The 18,801-nt window shown below is 43.9% G+C and overlaps 1 protein-coding gene across 10 annotated transcripts in view; it reads right to left on the bottom strand.

The window, feature by feature from the left end:
- The window catches only part of tnip1 (TNFAIP3 interacting protein 1), a 65,046-nt gene that overhangs the window by 13,374 nt on the left and 32,871 nt on the right, over window positions 1–18,801 (bottom strand). For all 10 annotated transcript variants that reach the window (XM_060915344.1, XM_060915346.1, XM_060915345.1 and 7 more), the window contains 4 exons: window positions 8,606–8,741; window positions 4,518–4,610; window positions 4,356–4,421; window positions 2,618–2,749 (listed from right to left, as the gene is read on the bottom strand). In XM_060915344.1, coding sequence (XP_060771327.1) covers window positions 2,618–2,749; window positions 4,356–4,421; window positions 4,518–4,610; window positions 8,606–8,741 — 427 coding nt within the window. The remainder of the gene's footprint in view (window positions 1–2,617; window positions 2,750–4,355; window positions 4,422–4,517; window positions 4,611–8,605; window positions 8,742–18,801) is intronic.

The raw sequence follows: 18,801 nt of genomic DNA, 5'->3' as shown, positions 1-18,801 counted from the left end.
GGGCACATGCCGAGATCGGGCAGAAACCCACAACCATTCTGCGGAGGTTTTTTATGAAGACTCTACACCGCTCGCTGGTCCTTGACTCGGCTGCACGTGTTGACCAGAGCGTGTCCGAGCGAGAACTCGTCTTCCTCGTCACGCTCTGCTGGCCTGAGCAGCCTGGCTTCCCGTTTTAACTCCCAATTCCTGTCAAGGTTTCTTCCTGATCATATCTCAGGGAGTTTTTGTGGGCAGGAGTTACCTTTGGCTTCCTTTGTGTGGTTCGGGACTCAAATTACTCTGCGGTTAAAGCTATTGAAATAAAGCTGAAGTAAAAAAAAAAAAAAAAAATGCAATCCAGTGATAACAGGGAAGAGAAATCTGATTTTAATCCGAGGGAGAAGAGAGTAATGTGTTTAACACGAGGGTGAATGTAGGTAATAAGCCAAAAGAAGGAAGGCATCATGAAACCACAGAGGAACTGGTTAAACACACACACACACACACACACACACACACACACACACACACACACACTCTCTCTCTCTCTCTCTCTCTCTCTCTCTGTTCAAGTCAATTTTATTTGTATAGTGTGTGTCTGTATACACATAGAAACACACATGGACAAAATCCAGAAAGTAGCCAGAAACACTGACAGGCAGACAGACAGATACAGACAGACAGGTGGGTAGACAGACAATCAGATGTAAAATGGCAGATACAAAGATATACAAAATTGACTGACAGGCAGACAGATAGACAAACAGACAGGTACAAAATGTCCTGACAGACAGACAGGCAGACAGATATCCAGACAAACAGGTGGGTAGACAGACAAGAAGACAGGCAGGTGGATAGACAGACAGGCAGATAGATATACAAATAAAGAGACAGACAGGTGGATAGACAGGCAGGCAGATAGATATACAGAAAAAAAAAAGACAGGTGGGTAGACAGACAGGCAGATAGATAAATATACAGACAGAGACAGACAGGTGGGTAGACAGACAACCAAATAGACATACAGACGGACAGGTGGGTAGACAGACAACTAGATAGACACAGACAAAAAGACAGACAGGCAGATAGACATCCAGACAAAGAGACAGACAGGTGGATAGACAGACAGGCAGATAGGTGTACAGACAAAATGACAGACAGACAGATGTACAGGAAAAAAAGACAGACAGGTGGGTAGACAGACAGGCAGACATAGATATACAGACAACCAGACAGATGTACAGACAGACAGATAGGCGGATAGACATACAGGCAGATAGGTGGACAGACAAAAAGACAGACAGGCAGATAGGTATACAGACAAAGAGACAGATAGGTGGCTAGATATACAGACAGGCGGATCGATATACAGATAAAGAGACAGACAGGTGGATAGACAGACAGGCAGATAGACATATAGACAAAGAGACAGACAGACAGAGAGATATACAGAAAAAAAAGACAGACAGGTGGGTAGACAGACAGGCAGACAGATAGATATACAGACAAAGAGACAGACAGGTGGGTAGACAGACAACCAGACAGACGTACAGACAGACAGATAGGCGGATAGACATACAGGCAGATAGGTGTACAGACAAAAAGACAGACAGGCAGATAGACATATAGACAAAGAGACAGATAGGTGGCTAGATATACAGACAGGCGGATCGATATACAGATAAAGAGACAGACAGGTGGATAGACAGACAGGCAGATAGACATATAGACAAAGACAGACAGACAGATATACAGAAAAAAAAGACAGACAGATAGATATACAGACAAAGAGACAGACAGGTGGGTAGACAGACAACCAGACAGACGTACAGACAGACAGATAGGCAGATAGATATACACCGTATGGACAGACAGACAGCCAGCTCTAAATAGACAGAGATATGATACAATAGATAGACAAACAGACAGGCAGGCAGGCAGGCTGATAGATAGATGTACAGACAGACAAATACAAAAATTGACTGACAGGCAGACAGATAGACAAACAGACAGGTACAAAATGTCCTGACAGACAGACAGGCAGAGACAGAAAGACAGATGGCAGATGGATACAAAATGCACTGACAGAGACAGACAGATATTAAATCAACAGACATACGGGCACAGATACAGACAGACAGACAGACGGGTTCATCGACCTATTGGTGTGTTTCATTCTGATGGAAAAAAAACCCTTATAAACAAACAAAACTAAATTCTCCGTGTTTTCTCTGTAAATTCACCAGTTTTCCTTTATGCTTTTTACAAGACTCAAAACAAAAGCCTGTCACTTTCATCCTCGCTGGAGCAGAGCCACTTTCACTTTTACTTAAACAGTGCTCAGGGAGAGATCGGCTACTGCACATAATGAGATCATGAAATGACACATGAAGAGCGTGTGGTGTTCAGTCCCCAGGGCAGGGAGTGAAGCCCAGGGTTATGACGTCGGCTCTGTGTGTGTGTGTGTGTGTGTGTGTGTGTGTGTGTGCCCGTGCGTGGTTTTTTTTTTTAAATCCCGGTGGGAACACAGCAGGGAGATTCAGACATGTCTGTGCAGCGGAGGGGATGCTTGGTGTTTCCCTGAGAAAGAAAAATGAAACTGAACTATGATGAGGACAGACTCCGATGGCCGTACCTGCACGTTGTCGATCTTGGATTTGGCCAGGAGCAGCTTCTTGTCGTAATCTCTCTGCCTCTGCTCTCGCTCTGCCTCCAGCTCCTGGACGGCTTTCTGGGAGTCGGCCAGCCGCTGCCGCAGGTCTGTGATCTACACACACGGGGACGGGGGGGTTACACATATACTCCGGGAGTATCAGAATCTGTGTTATTTCAGGAGTCAGAGCGTACACGCTCGGCTTTTCATTGCCGTTCTATCAACATCAAAGTCTACGGCGTAATAAAACAAACATCCAGTTGCCCTTTGTGACCAGAATCGCATGCAAGCAACAACGGGAAGCGTGACCGAGTCGAGTGTCACGATGCGGTTTATTATCCTGAGCTGAAATTCCGTCATCTGGGAGGGAGTGGGCGGAGTCAGGAAGTGTGCGTGCTCATTTTGGCATTCGTTAGAAAAAGTATTAGTCGTAGACGTGTCGAGGTTTTTCCCCCTGCATGTGACCTGGAATGTTTTTTTAAAACCAGAAACCTCATTTCGAATTTCACCACGGACTAAATATTTTTTCCGACTGGCTGACACATGAAAACGATACTGCTGATGACCGATCACAGGCGTTTCTCACACACTACGCCGTATGAACTCTTTCAAGCCAGTCGCTTTGTACGTTTTGCTCTGAAACGCTTGAACAGCCAATCGGATCGCGTTTGGGAAGCTTCTGATGCTGAAACCCGTGGCCAGAAATGACACGGAAATAAGTGGGCGGAGCATCTGAGGCTCGGATCTCAGGTCCGAAGTCTAAACCGATACAGGTAGCGACGTGTAAACGTTTTAGCGGAAATCAGAACTCCAGGAGTGCATGAGGAGAAAAAACAAACACATGCTCTGTTGGTGGTGTTGCGGTTCTAGGAAAATAACCAACGTCCTTGTTATTTTTTTTCCCCCCGTGCCCTGCTTTGTTGTTCTTTTTTTACTGCAAATTTCCAACAATTATGATGTTTCAGTGATTATGGAATTGAGAAACCAGAAAACGCAAACGTAGGTGACGGAACGGTTGTTACAAAGCGCCGGATCCGCCGCCGTGCGTAAACGTACGTCTTTGGTAAATAAGAACACTTTAAAAAAAAAAAAAAAAAAATTTCTTAATATGAACCCAGGTCAATATTTTTGGAGCGGGGCAAGGTGCGACAACATTCTGGATCTGGTGGAAATCCTGACGAGAAAGGAAAGAGGCAAGCGCTGCGAAGCTGAGAACGGCGTGTTCGCTGACAATAAGTGACACAATGGGACAGGCTGAGAGAGCAGGAGGTAGTAACAGGTCGCATGCTTTTCTTCCGTCGCTGTCACCAGCAAAAGAGGATGCGTGGGCGGAGTGAGAGAGCGAGATAAAAGAGCGAGAGAGACAGAAAGATGTGCAGGGCTGCAGGAAACCTCAGTGAGGGGAATTCTGCGGGAGGGGTGCTGTGGTCTGTGAGGAGAGGTGAGACGCGCCGCGAGAGTCCGGGTTTGGCTTTTCCGTCAGCGTGTGTTTCCACTGTAGAGCCCGATTCGCACGCAGTCCCCGAGCCTGCTGCAGCGTCGCCGGTGTGCTCGATTCTTGTGGCGGCTCGTACGTCACGCATCCCGCAACCCGGCCGAGCGATTGAGCAACGCTTGATTCGCAGTAAAGATGAATCACGCTGTGTTCACCTGAAACAGCTTACTCAGTCAGGTGGAATTTTATTCGTCATTTACGGACGCCGTGTTCGGCTGCGAGTACCTTCTGCTCGTACTGTGCTTTCATCGAGTTCCACTGAATGTCCCACTGTTTGTTCACCTCCAGAACCTGGAAAAACACACATCAGCACATTGTAACACACAAATAACCCAGTTATTAAAAAAATAAAATAAAAACAAACACGACGCGTTTCAGTGTTCTCACGTCTCTCCGCTGTTTCTCCAGAAGCCTGATCTTCTTCTCATACACTTCCGGGTCCAGGGTCTTGGATGGAGTTTTCTCTGCGGCTTTACTGGACTGAACAGACACAAAACGACGATGATTTATTTATTTTTTCAACCTGACCCTACCCAAGCCATATTATATTTTGGTTCGTTTCAGAAACGGCGTCTTCACAAGTGACGATATTTCTCTTTGTGGAACACTAATAATTAATTATTCCACGAAATCGAGTCGTACGTGAACTGATAGACGGCTATAACGCATATACGACGAGACTGGGGCGGCACGGTGGTGTAGTGGTTAGCGCTGTCGCCTCACAGCAAGAAGGTCCTGGGTTCAAGCCCCGTGGCCGGCGAGGACCTTTCTGTGCGGAGTTTGCATGTTCTCCCCGTGTCCGCGTGGGTTTCCTCCGGGTGCTCCGGTTTCCCCCACAGTCCAAAGACATGCAGGTTAGGTTAACTGGTGACTCTAAATTGACCGTAGGTGTGAATGTGAGTGTGAATGGTTGTCTGTGTCTATGTGTCAGCCCTGTGATGACCTGGCGACTTGTCCAGGGTGTACCCCGCCTTTCGCCCATAGTCAGCTGGGATAGGCTCCAGCTTGCCTGCGACCCTGTAGAAGGATAAAGCGGCTAGAGATAATGAGATGAGATGAGACGACGAGACTGACTGGAATAACCGTTTTATTCTAATCCCAGGGTTTCTGCAGGCTTGAACAAGTTCAATTGAAGACTTTTTAAGACCATAACAGGTTAAATTTAAGACTTATACCGCACAAAAATAAACAAAGCAAATTGGGAGAGCCTGAATTACTTTCAAAATAAAATTTATCATCATTCACCGATGAACTCATTACATCCCTAGGGTGCGCTCTTGCATTAATGAGGAACTAAGCTGCAGTGGAGCCAAAGACATCCCGCGAATCACTTGAGGATGAGGCGTTCGATTCCGTACGGTTTGCGTGTTGTAGCGTTACAGTTCGCACGGAGTTAGCTGATACACCGTCTCGAGATGTGCTTGGACCTGACGACGGTGAACAAAATTGAGTGATGGCATGCGATTGTTGCAGACTTTTATGGGCAGCCTGGTGCTTCTCCGCTTTCGCGTGCGATTCCGGTGCCTTTACACCCAGGGTGCCGAGTCTGAGTGTTCTTTTGCACAATGTGCAGTACGCCTCAAACGGATTGTTTGGTGCACGTTTTAACCAGTCTACGAAATCATCGCGCTCAAGCCAGCAGTCGTTAAACTTGCGCTTGCCCGTTTTGCTACAAACCGTGACGATCTCCCTCACTTCTTTTAGGCTCTACTGTCTAAATGCGCGCGTGCCATGCCCTATGCATCACCATGCCAACCGGGCTAGACGCCGCATTCCACTGTGTCTCATTTGTAGTTTGCAGTGTAGCCTACTGATACTAAGTAGACCGAGCCTATATGACTAATTATGAATATCACCAACGCATTTAACAAAAAAAAAGCAAATGGGGTAAATGGACGTAAGGATTTAAGACGTCACAAAATTACATTTAAGACCTACAATGCAAAATATGCTCACATTTTAGACTTTTTAAGGCCTTAAATTAGGATTATCAAATTTTAGACTTTTTAAGACTTTTTAAGGGCGACATGGTGGTGTAGTGGTTAGCGCTGTCGCCTCACAGCAAGAAGGTCCGGGTTCGAGCCCCGTGGCCGGCGAGGGCCTTTCTGTGCGGAGTTTGCATGTTCTCCCCGTGTCCGCGTGGGTTTCCTCCGGGTGCTCCGGTTTCCCCCACAGTCCAAAGACATGCAGGTTAGGTTAACTGGTGACTCTAAATTGACCGTAGGTGTGAATGTGAGTGTGAATGGTTGTCTGTGTCTATGTGTCAGCCCTGTGATGACCTGGCGACTTGTCCAGGGTGTACCCCGCCTTTCACCCGTAGTCAGCTGGGATAGGCTCCAGCTTGCCTGCGACCCTGTAGAACAGGATAAAGCGGCTAGAGATAATGAGATGAGAAGACTTTTTAAGACTCCGCGGAAACCCTGTAATCCACGTTCACTGGATTTTCAGAAACAGAAAAAAGTTTGCGTAAAAACTTGACACAAAACATCCGACGAAATCCATTTCCGCTCAGGTGGACTTCTTAGAAACCTATCGATGGCTGCACAGATTGACTTGAGTGTCGTTTTTTTTTTTTTTGTAGAAAGTCTTGTCTTGCTGTTGTGCCGAGGAATAGAATTTAGGCTTTAGGCATTTATTTAATTCTTCCTTGGACATTTCAGTTCTGTAATTTTCAAACTTCTTTGAGCTTTTGAACCGGTCGAAAAAAATATTCAGCAAATTTTAATGCTTAAAGATGAAGAATGAAAACAAACCGGCGAAATGACAGGAGCAATTCGTGAAAAATGTGTTGTTAATAATAATTCTTGGTTTAAAAAAAAAAAAAAAAAAAAAAAAAAAAAAAAAGATACGTTCTTACTATCAAATACTTTCATTCCATATTTTGTTGCCTTTTTTTTCCGCATTTTGTTTTCGAGTACTTTTTATTTCATCCTCGGTTGCTTCAGCGACATGCTCCGCCATTTTGTTTTCCTCTACTCACGGTATATGAGCTGAAATCCTAGTAGTAGCCAATCAGAGCACGTGATTGCTCATATCCAGTGAACGTGGAGAGAATGTAAAATAAGACAGACAATTTCATAGTTTTTGTTCATTTTTTTTTTTTAACAGGGTTCCTGCCTGACCTGATCATCGCATCATCAGATTTACCTTCAGCAAATCAGACACAAGATACGCCAGGACCAGGCGCCTTGCTGAAGGCAGTCCTGCTGATCCAGCGAATCGAACCAGCAACCTTTTGGTCCCGAAGCCGTTTCTCTCTTCGTGAGGCCATGGCTTCCTCCATGTTTAAAAACGAAAAATCGAATGCCTATTTTGCCAATATTCATGATGTGTTTACACCGATATCATTTAATTTACCTCGTGCCTTCTCGAACCCAAGGTTGAAAAAAGCCTCGGTCACAACCGGCTGTACGCGCTCCTACGGCCGGTCTACGTGCAAAAAACGCAAGAAACGCACGGAGGGCGCGCGTGACGTGCTGATTTTCGAGCCGTAGACTGGCCGCAGAGGTTCTTTGTCATGTCAAACAAACTCTACAGGCGCTTACGTTTTTTTCAGGTTGCAAGACAAACTTACGGCCAACGTGCGTCTTTCTCCATGAACAAAAAAAACACAGCGATTTGGGAAACGCCAAAAATCGCACGGCCAAAAAAATCGTACGTCCGGTTGTGACCTAGGCTAAAACGAACATGCAAAAACGCAAGATATTAATCGGAGTGCAGGCTGACACTAACCCTAACCGTTCTGCTCTTGCAGCTCGTCCACGTCAGGTTTTGACACGTTGTCATGCTTTTCAGCTCAACGCGTTTGTAAAGAGTGGTTATTTTCAGTCTCCTGCCAGCTCGAACCTGTCAGTCTGGCATCTGAGAACAGGATGTTTTTAGGTTTTGCAGATGTTCCGTGTAGGAGGAGACCCAAGAAAATAATTTTTTTAAATATATTAAAAAAAAAAAAAAACACAATTTCCGAAATACTCAAACTGGCACATGACAACCAGGCCACTTTTAATACCTGTGAGATCGCTTCAGGTTCACGCCATTCTGATGCCGTCATGCTGATGCCATTCTGAAACTTACTGATTAATCAGCTGATAGTATGAATGACCAGGTGTTCCTATTAAAGGGGCCAGTTTGGGTATGTGTCCTTTTTTTTTTTTTTTTTTTTTTAGTGTATATTTGAGGATCTAAGATCCACGCTGGTTTTCCAGAAACTCTTCAGGGAGGTGGCACTGACTCATCTCCACACACCCACACAGCTCTTCAGGGTTATTTTCTCACACCTCCCTTGAACCGAGGCTATAAAAAAAAAAAAAAAACAGCAGCACTAAAGCACACCCGTACCCTTTATCCTAATTTCGAGGAGGATGGAAATAAACAGTGGGCACAGGTTGAAAATTCCCTGCTGCCTGACGGGGCGTTTGAGGTCAAGTCACCTGAGCCAAGTGTGTGTGTGTGTGTGTGTGTGTGTGTGTGTGTACCTGCTGAGTCATGGCTGCCTCCAGCTTGACTTTCGCTGCTTCCTCTTTAGCCGCCTCGTCTTTGGCCTCAGCTGACTCGCTCGGTGTCGCCTTGGCCCGTCCGTTCACCTGCTCCCGCAGCTTCAGGTTCTCCTGCCTGCTCACGCACACGCATTTACACAGAAATTCAAGACCATTTCATGACACACAAGAAAGCATTTACACAACGACCGAGACTGTACAATTCCCAGGAATTTATCTCCCTGACTCGTGTGTAAACATGAGCCGATAAAGATAAAGAGCATGACGAGTTCCTGAGTATTTAATCTACCATACGTGGACACTACTTGATGAGTCAGATCTGAAACACAGATTTAAAAAAAAAAAAAAAAAAACAGTAAATCTAACAGGGTGGCACGGTGGCGTAGTGGTTAGCGCTGTCGCCTCACAGCAAGAAGGTCCGGGTTCGAGCCCCGTGGCCGGCGAGGGCCTTTCTGTGTGGAGTTTGCATGTTCTCCCCGTGTCCGTGTGGGTTTCCTCCGGGTGCTCCGGTTTCCCCCACAGTCCAAAGACATGCAGGTTAGGTTAACTGGTGACTCTAAATTGACCGTAGGTGTGAATGTGTGTGTGAATGGCTTGTCCAGGGTGTACCCCGCCTTTCGCCCGTAGTCAGCTGGGATAGGCTCCAGCTTGCCTGCGACCCTGTAGAAGGATAAAGCGGCTAGAGATAATGAGATGAGATGAGTAAATCTAACAATAAAACAGACAAGGAGCTGCCGAGACTGCTGTTTGTGACGAAATTCCTCGTCGGATAAATCGGCAGAGTCGCTACAGGACGTGTCGTTAACATTAGTAGAGAAGGGACAAGGTGATGAATAAGCGCAAGTGTTTGAAGCTTAAAACGCAGATTATAAACAAAGTCAGGAATTAAACACGAGCGACATGCAGCAATCAAAGAATTTACATCTGAAGTCGAGTCGTATCCAACGGCAATAACGGGAACGCAAGTAGGACACGTCATACTTTTTGCCCGTTTATAGTCTCACATTTCATTCTGACAAATTACTCCTTTTATCACGGATATTACAGCAGCTATAAACCGTCCTTCCCTCATCATCGTCTTTTGAATACTGAAGAGAAAAAGAAAAAAAAAAATCATATGCCAAGAAACGTTATAAATCGTCAACTCGTGTTCTGACTGTTAAGTTGACGTTGCCAGGCAATTTCACGTCGACGCTTTCCCATTGACATTGAGCAACATCGTTTCTATCTGAACGATTTTGATCGTTTTGGGCGACTTTTTAAATTATTAAAATCCTCCAATCAATCAGAGTGCGAGCAGCGAAATCACATGACCACATGAGCGAGAGCTTCGGAAATTTTTCAACAAAGATGGCGGCGTCTCCAGCAGTGGCGCGACGAAGAAGAAGAAACAGAGATGACTTGCCCTGTGTCTGAAATCGCTCACTCGTTCACTACTCCCTCTATAGGGGTGTTCACACGGCACATATTTGCATCGATGCTGCACCGATGTATTTTGTTGCGATATATCTTACACCGGTGTAAATTTTGTGGAGCGTTCACACGTCACAAACCTGCTTACTAGAGTAGAGAGAAGCGTGTTCGCACCGGTGCAGCCTCACTTGCGTTCACACGGCAGTTTTTGCGACCGTGCTATACGACAGTAATAATGCGGAAATGAAATATGCGCATGCGTGAAAATGTACTTCCTTTTCCCGGTTGTCATGGCATCACCAAGCGCCGGGAAAACAACGTGGATGAAGACACCAGTGTTGCCAGATACTGCTGACGTTTTCCAGCCCAAAATATGTTCAAATCCGCCAAAATGCACTTAAAACCGCCCAATCTGGCAACACTGGAAGACGCGCAGTTCTGTTGTTGTTGATATTCGCCATTTTGGAAGCGCAAAATACCAGGATGCAAATTATGCAATGCCCGTATGTAATCAACTCTCCTCACGCTTAGCGAGTCGACCCCTGTAGCGTTCAGACGGCCCATTTTATATCAGTGCTGCCCCGCAAACTAGCATTTACTCCGGAGTAAATTTCTTAAACCACCTCCCGAGCAGGGTTAGATTTGCACCGGTTTAAGCAGCTTTCAGGGGCTACACCGGTATAACTTTGTACCATGTGAACACTCTACCGGGGCAGCCCCGGTGCTACACCGGAGTAAAAGTTACCGTGTGAACACCCCTTATAAGGGAATTACCGTATAGAGGACTATATAGTGAGCTCATTGGTAAAATGTAAAAATGCTTTCGGACACCAGTCCGTCGTGCTGGTATTTACGTCTTTACTGTCGCACAATTAAAATGTCGGCTGGTGGGTTTCAAAATAATAAATACATGCGTGTTTGTGTGATAAATCCATATTATACCGAGCGCATTTCCCACATTAATCAATACAAAGTACCTGCAGCTTTCAGTTCTTTTAAATCAAGGCTGAATCCTTTCTTTCTTCTTCGCCGCTGCCTTTTATTAAATCACATTTCAGACTTAATTTGATTTCTTTCAGCGCGACCGCAGTGCATGATGGGATATATCGCTTTGGTTAGTGACCATCGTTGTACACTACTTTTCGTGGGATACTTTGAGTGCACTATATAGGGTGTAAATAATCCTCACTAAGGTTTCGGACAGCACGACAAAATGGCGTCCTCGCTATATAGTGAGTAGGGAGCAATTTCAGACACAGGGTTATATCTTTTTATGTTCCGTGTAAACCCAACGTGGTGAATTTACCTCATTAAATGCTCAGGTTGAAATAGAGACATCGATGATTTTTTTTTTTCCCAGCTAAGTGTAAACTGCCGTTAGCTAACCCCTGCTCCATAGAGACTGAATAGGATTTAGCTAACTAGCGGTGGCTTTTGCTAACATAGTACTGTTAGCTGAAAGTTCTCGCTAGCTATACAAGGATAACGTTAGCTCTCTCACGTCAAGTGATAAGCAGCTCATGATTTGCAAGCTGTAATAGAGATTGTCGAACAGAGCACAGGTACTTGCGGAACCCGAAGGCGAAACAGTACAAACTTCATGATCTAAAAAAAGAAAGAAAGCCTTTCAGGAGCGCCGCCACGCCCTTTTCCTCCTCAGCAGCATCTCCTGGTCTGTGCCCTTTTCTTTTTTGCTGGTATGAGAATTAAACGATGTTTTTGTGATGCGTGTCAGTTATTAATTATAGCATACGCCATTCAGGTGAGTAGCATTTTTAAATAGAGATTTAAAAAGTTTATTATTAAAGGAGAACTGAAGGCAAATTTATCATCAAAATTCTATTTCTCATTTTATTAAATACCGGAATGCATTTTTGATCGCCATTTTGTCGCTGCTATAGCAAGTTATGAGTGTTTGAAATACGCTATGGAGTATATCAGTCCATATGTTAAAGCGACGGCCGTAAACGAGATTTGTCGAGACCTGTGCGAGACGTCGTAGGACGGAAGTAAAACGTACAGCGGAAATCAAAGTGACCGACATCTGCCAACGTTGTCCAAAGACGCGCGCGCCCTCTTTCGAATGCTGACGTAATCAAGCCGGAAGTTGCGTTTGTTTTGATAGCAAATCAGGAAAGTTTGGGAAAACGTAGGCAGTAATCGTCATTTCAACTCGTTTTTGTGCGATATTTCGTTTGGAAAACAGTTTTCAAAATGGCGGCACTGACACCTGGCTGACACTTGACGTTTCGAAGTCTCGCGCAAGTCTCGTGAAGATCGCGCGGATAAGCGACTCCTGCCGTCGACCAAACGAACTAAATTCAACATGGCTAAAAACCGAATAGGCCGATAAGTATAATATTTAATTGCAGTTAGTTGCCAATATGAGTCACGATACAAGGTTACTAAAACCGAAAACGTAACTGAATAACACGTTAATTACCACCACCAAGGAGGTTGTTTTCGATAGCATTGGTTTGTTGGTTTGTCTGTTAGCAACATTACGGAAAAAGTAATGAACGGATTGCTCTGAAATTTTTTCCAGAGGTGTGACTGGGCACAAGTAACAATCCATTAAATTTTGGCGGTGATCCGGATCGCCTTCTGGATCCTGGATTTTTTTAAAGGATTCTTGGCGGAGGTCTGCGCTGTTCCAGAAGTCATACTTATTTGAGCGAAATAAATAAAGGCTGAAGCCGAGACAAAAGTGACAGCTGTGAATGTTTCAGTGTCCATCTTTGCGGTGTGTCTCCCTGGCAACAGATTTGCTCTTATCGGATTGGTTGTTACTAATTGTCCGTAATAGTTGCCCCGTGTCTCACCTGGTAACACTACCCAAAAAGCTGCCCTGTGTATCATCACCTTTCGAGAGCTCTGACACTGGAGACTCCTTCCATAAACGTTAAACATCTCCTTACAGAAAAACGTCAACGATTCTAAATGTTTTTATTTGTTCAGTTGTTGTTGTTTTGTTTTTCTTTAAAAGATCTGTTTCTAAGTTTCTTTTATAATTAGGCTTCTTATTCTTATTTCGATCTGGAGTACTTGGTGCATCCAGGAACTGAGCTGTTACTATAGAAACGATAACATTAAAACGAGGGCGTAAATAGAAATGAATATAATATAAAATGAACACCTTCTGACCAATCAGATTCCAGAATTCAGCAGCACTGTGGCATGAAGCATTTTTACATATCATTATATTCATACACAATCAGTTATTATAAACATACAATACAGGGCTCGACATTAATGGTAGACCGACTGTCCGGGACAACCAAATGTTTAATCCGGACAAGTTGAATCCTCATCAGCCTGTCCGACGGGACGAGCTGAATATTTGCTGAAAATCATTTTTATAGTAATTATTCAAGAGTTACATCAAAGTTCTAGCAAAACGAGTTCAATCCCTTCAGTGATCCGGCCGCGTTATTGTTACTGAAATTCCGGGGAAGCTGAGTGCAGCGGGTGCGTGTGTAAAATAAATAAATAAATAAATAAATAACCATGGCGTAATATGTAATTACGATCAAATGGCGATCAAGCACCTCAATAAAATAAATATCTGTGGTGAATCTTCATTTAATTTCATTTGAACATTGCTTGTATTTTTCTTTCGTGTGGTTCACATTAACCGTCACAAATGTGGTAAAATATTATCTCGGGGGAATTTTACAACAGTGCTGAACTCACTTACGGTTTGTTTTCATTCAGAACGCAATTCTGTCACCTTTATCATGTCCAACTCATTTTATTTAAATTAATTTATACTTCAGGTTTTACTGAATTAATCAGGATTTAACTTTCCTCCAGAAGCTTTGAGTTTGGGTGAGTCTCACTCTTAAAACTGCAGATCAGGTAATGGGTGAGAACACCACACGCACCATAACTGGGTTTTGGATCGGTTCTGTTCATTCTTACAGATAAAGTTTGACTTTTATTGAAAAAGTTATAAATCATTAAAGCGGAATGATGATCATAACTCTAACAAAGTTTATCCAAAAGCAGGTAATCGTTTTCCTTTCATTGAACTAGTAAATCCATAGGAATAAAAAGGTTCTGGTCAGGAACGAGTGAGAAATCTTCGACTGGATTAAAAATTAAAACGTCAAGCTTTGTGACGTTTACATTACATTACTATTAAATGATCTCTGGTTAAACACTGATTCAGGAAGAGAACCGTGAGCTGGAAAGACCCGACACTTCCATTCCATGAGTAGGAAACACGCTCATCATGTTTCCAAAAACAAACCGGTCCATGGTAAAGCAGGGGAAAAACGTGCCGTGTTCCACACATGATACACGGGTAAGGAATAAACAAACACCGGTTGGTCGATGAACCAAAAAAGTGTTCATTATTTTCCTAAAACAGCTCATCATGCAGGTTTTTATTCCTCTTACACCACAGCAACTTCCCAACCATTAAGATATAATTTTATTTATTAAATGATGACATCACTGGTGCTTTCAAACAGTTCTAGACACTCATCGGGAGGAAATATCCACTGGGGAGCTCCCTTGAGACAGTCACACCATCAAGGGCTTTTTCTTTTCTGTATTTTTTTTGTCCCTTTTTTCTTTTTAAAAAAACACCAACATTCAGAGCTGTTTAACGTTTTACACAGAATTTCAAATACGGTGGGTGCCGGTGCTCTAACCAATCAATGGTACACTCGTGGTTCCTGTTGTCCTGGTAGAGTCTCCTCCTACCCTGAAGCTGGAGCTAAAAACGTCCCTCAAGGCACCATTTGAAGAACTATGATAGTCTTCAGGGGAAAAAAAAAAAAAAAAAAGGTCGTACTGTACTTCCTCCGACGGTTTTAAGAACAATTAAATGGTTCTTCCGGTCCGCAAGCGGTGAATGCAGTGATGCTAACACTGACAAATTAAATTTCAAGGAGTCGCATCTCTGAGTGCAGTGAGGCCAGGGATTTGGCTTCTGGGGGCCACCGAAGCCCCAGAAACCAAATTTCAGGGAAGCTCAGAGATGCAATCCAGGCCACTGTGAGCTACTATTTGAGGAAAATAAACGTAAATGCAGGGTTTACTGTACAGTAGAAGCTCAATTATCCAAACTCTCTGGGGAAAAAGTTTGGTTCACGTCCAAGTCCTTTCCCGCACCATATGGCACATAGGGCGGCGCCGATCTCTGTTTCTGTAGTCCTCAGCCTCTTGCCCATTACATAGCTAGGGTTACAGTGGGGGGCGGGTCCTCTGGCAACCGCGAGAGTTTCACTCCCTACTCGCATCTGTATTGCAGCGTGCCTAGCCAGATGGTAATAGGTACCATTTTTATGATGGTCTTTGGTATGACCCGACCACGAGCAGAACTTGCGATCTCCTGATCGAGAAGCGGACACGCTAACCACTCGGCCAACTCACGGTTTAGCTCATCAGTAAAGGAATTACATTCACAGCAGAATGTGCTAGCTTGCTTTTAAATCGCAGTCCTCAAGATAATGGTATTCAACCAGAGCTTCAGTGACGCAGTACCTCACACGGCCGTACCATGAGAAACCAGACCTGTTTACAATTAGCCAAGTTGCTCTTCATGAGAACAGTTAGCTCTTGCAAACAAAACGATCCGAATTAAAATCCAGTGAAAACTCAGTGAGGAGTAGCGATGTTTTACTGAAAGTTCGTAAACCGGCCTAATTAGTGACTTGTTAATGAGAAATCACAAAAACAGGGAGTAACTTTTGGGCAGATTGATTAGATCTTCCAAAACAACACAATCAGAAGCAAAATCCTGTGAAAACTCAGGGAGGAGTAGCAATTTTTGTGAACTGTACATAGATGCTGTGTGACGGCAATTGGTCATCACCCTTTGGCTAGTGAGCAAATAAAAATTTCATACTGTATGGGGAATCTTTTGACCCTAAAAAAAACAAAGAAAAATGGGCTATATTTATGTTTAACTCTGAATGCAAAATATTTCATGAGGAAAGAAAACATAGCAACAGATTTACGTCAGGCAAAAAAAACCAAACAAACAAAAACAACCCTGAACTTTCATTTCTTAAAATTCAAATCAAGATTTCTCTGAAGTGACATCGTTATACCGTAATTGGGGTGATGATTTTTAAATCTGGTTTTCAGTCCATTCTGCATTTTGCCTTGGATTCCATATTTTAGCAACATCACAGAGCTTACAAGTTAATTTTAATCATTTCGGCCTCTCTGTTGAAGATATTGCCGTGTGAGCATGTCTTTGCGATAACGAAGTGATCGCCTCCAAAAGCTAAGCCAACCCCTGCCCACGATGTAGTCATGTGATTTCCACGTGACTTGCATCTCCTTCCCCAAATCGACCACTGGTCGCAGATAACGCGCACACGCAGCTACCCAAGAGGGGTCCAAAAATCGCAATACGCTTGTGACGAGAAGTCGCTAGTGCGCACCGGGCTTAAGACTGACCTGAGAGACTAAGTCGGAAATTGTCTCTGTGGAAACATGAAAAAATTGAAATTGCTCAAATTTCTTAGTATGAAAAGGCACATCTGTATCACCTTGTTAACATGTATACCGAGTTTCAAATTCGTATCATGAAGAGTTTTGGACATATGCTTCGTAAATGAACACTGCTCTTAAAAAATAGATTTTGACTTGGTTTCTATGTAAAAGTTTGAAAAATACTTTTTTTTTCTCCTCAAAAATCCAAAATAGCAAAAGGCAGCAGTTCACACGTTACTTGATCTGTAAAGTGGGGCAAAAAAGTATTTAGTCAGCCACCAATTGTGCAAGTTCTCCCACTTAAAAAGATGAGAGAGGCCTGTAATTTTCATCATAGGTACACTTCAACTATGAGAGACAGAATGGGGGGAAAGAATCCAGGAAATCACATTGTAGGATTTTTAATGAATTAATTGGTAAATTCCTCTGTAAAATAAGTATTTGGTCACCTACAAACAAGCAAGATTTCTGGCTCTCACAGACCTGTAACTTCTTCTTTAAGAGGCTCCTCTGTCCTCCACTCGTTACCTGTATTAATGGCACCTGTTTGAACTCATTATCAGTATAAAAGACACCTGTCCACAACCTCAAACAGTCACACTCCAAACTCCACTATGGCCAAGACCAAAGAGCTGTCAAAGGACACCAGAAACAAAATTGTAGACCTGCACTAGGCTGGGAAGACTGAATCTGCAATAGGTAAGCAGCTTGGTGTGAAGAAATCAACTGTGGGAGCAATTATTAGAAAATGGAAGACATACAAGACCACTGATAATCTCCCTCGATCTGGGGCTCCACGCAAGATCTCACCCCGTGGGGTCAAAATGATCACAAGAACGGTGAGCAAAAATCCCAGAACCACACGGGGGGGGACCTAGTGAATGACCTGCAGAGAGCTGGGACCAAAGTAACAAAGGCTACCATCAGTAACACACTACGCCGCCAGGGACTCAAATCCTGCAGTGCCAGACGTGTCCCCCTGCTTAAGCCAGTACATGTCCAGGCCCGTCTGAAGTTTGCTAGAGAGCATTTGGATGATCCAGAAGAGGATTGGGAGAATGTCATATGGTCAGATGAAACCAAAATAGAACTTTTTGGTAAAAACTCAACTTGTCGTGTTTCGAGGAGAAAGAATGCCGAGTTGCATCCAAAGAACACCATACCTACTGTGAAGCATGGGGGTGGAAACATCATGCTTTGGGGCTGTTTTTCTGAAAAGGGACCAGGACGACTGATCCGTGTAAAGGAAAGAATGAATGGGGCCATGTATCATGAGATTTTGAGTGAAAACCTCCTTCCATCAGCAAGGGCACTGAAGATGAAACGTGGCTGGGTCTTTCAGCATGACAATGATCCCAAACACACCGCCCGGGCAACGAAGGAGTGGCTTCGTAAGAAGCATTTCAAGGTCCTGGAGTGGTCTAGCCTGTCTCCAGATCTCAACCCCATAGAAAATCTTTGGAGGGAGTTGAAAGTCCGTGTTGCCCAGCGACAGCCCCAAAACATCACTGCTCTAGAGATCTGCATGGAGGAATGGGCCAAAATACCAGCAACAGTGTGTGAAAACCTTGTGAAGACTTACAGAAAACGTTTGACCTCTGTCATTGCCAACAAAGGGTATATAACAAAGTATTGAGATGAACTTTTGTTATTGACCAAATACTTATTTTCCACCATAATTTGCAAATAAATTCTTTAAAAATCAGACAATGTGATTTCCTGGATTCTTTCCCCCCATTCTGTCTCTCATAGTTGAAGTGTACCTATGATGAAAATTACAGGCCTCTCTCATCTTTTTAAGTGGGAGAACTTGCACAATTGGTGACTGACTAAATACTTTTTTTCCCCCACTGTACAAAGATTCATGAAGATATCTTCAGTAGGTTTTAAAGATATGGAACGGAAACGAAAATGGGCGGAGGATATAGAAACGGGTTCCGTCCATCCATCCGGTCACGTTTTCATTTCTCAGGTTAATTTTAAGCCCGGCACACACGGGCGACTTCTCGTTACAAGCGTATTGCGACGCAAATTTTGGACGCAAATTTCCGACGAAGACAGTTTGCTTCCAAGAAGACGACTACACGTCACTCCTGCGCTGTGATTGGCTGAGAGCATGAATCAGGTCACCTCTCGGCCAATCACAGCACAGCTGACATAAGGACACGGAAAGTCCCAGAATTATCCGCATCGGTGTAAAAACGACACGTGGGACAGTCCAAACGCTGGAAATATGTTGACTCGATCGATAAACAGGCAAAACCGGTTGAAAAACTTGTAGGTTTATGCATAGCACAGTAATTGTGCTT

Source organism: Neoarius graeffei, chromosome 2, assembly GCF_027579695.1.
Source record: "Neoarius graeffei isolate fNeoGra1 chromosome 2, fNeoGra1.pri, whole genome shotgun sequence".
Taxonomy (NCBI): Eukaryota; Metazoa; Chordata; class Actinopteri; order Siluriformes; family Ariidae; genus Neoarius; species Neoarius graeffei.
Note: the sequence above shows the minus strand (reverse complement) of the source record. Positions and strands in the feature narration are given on the sequence as shown.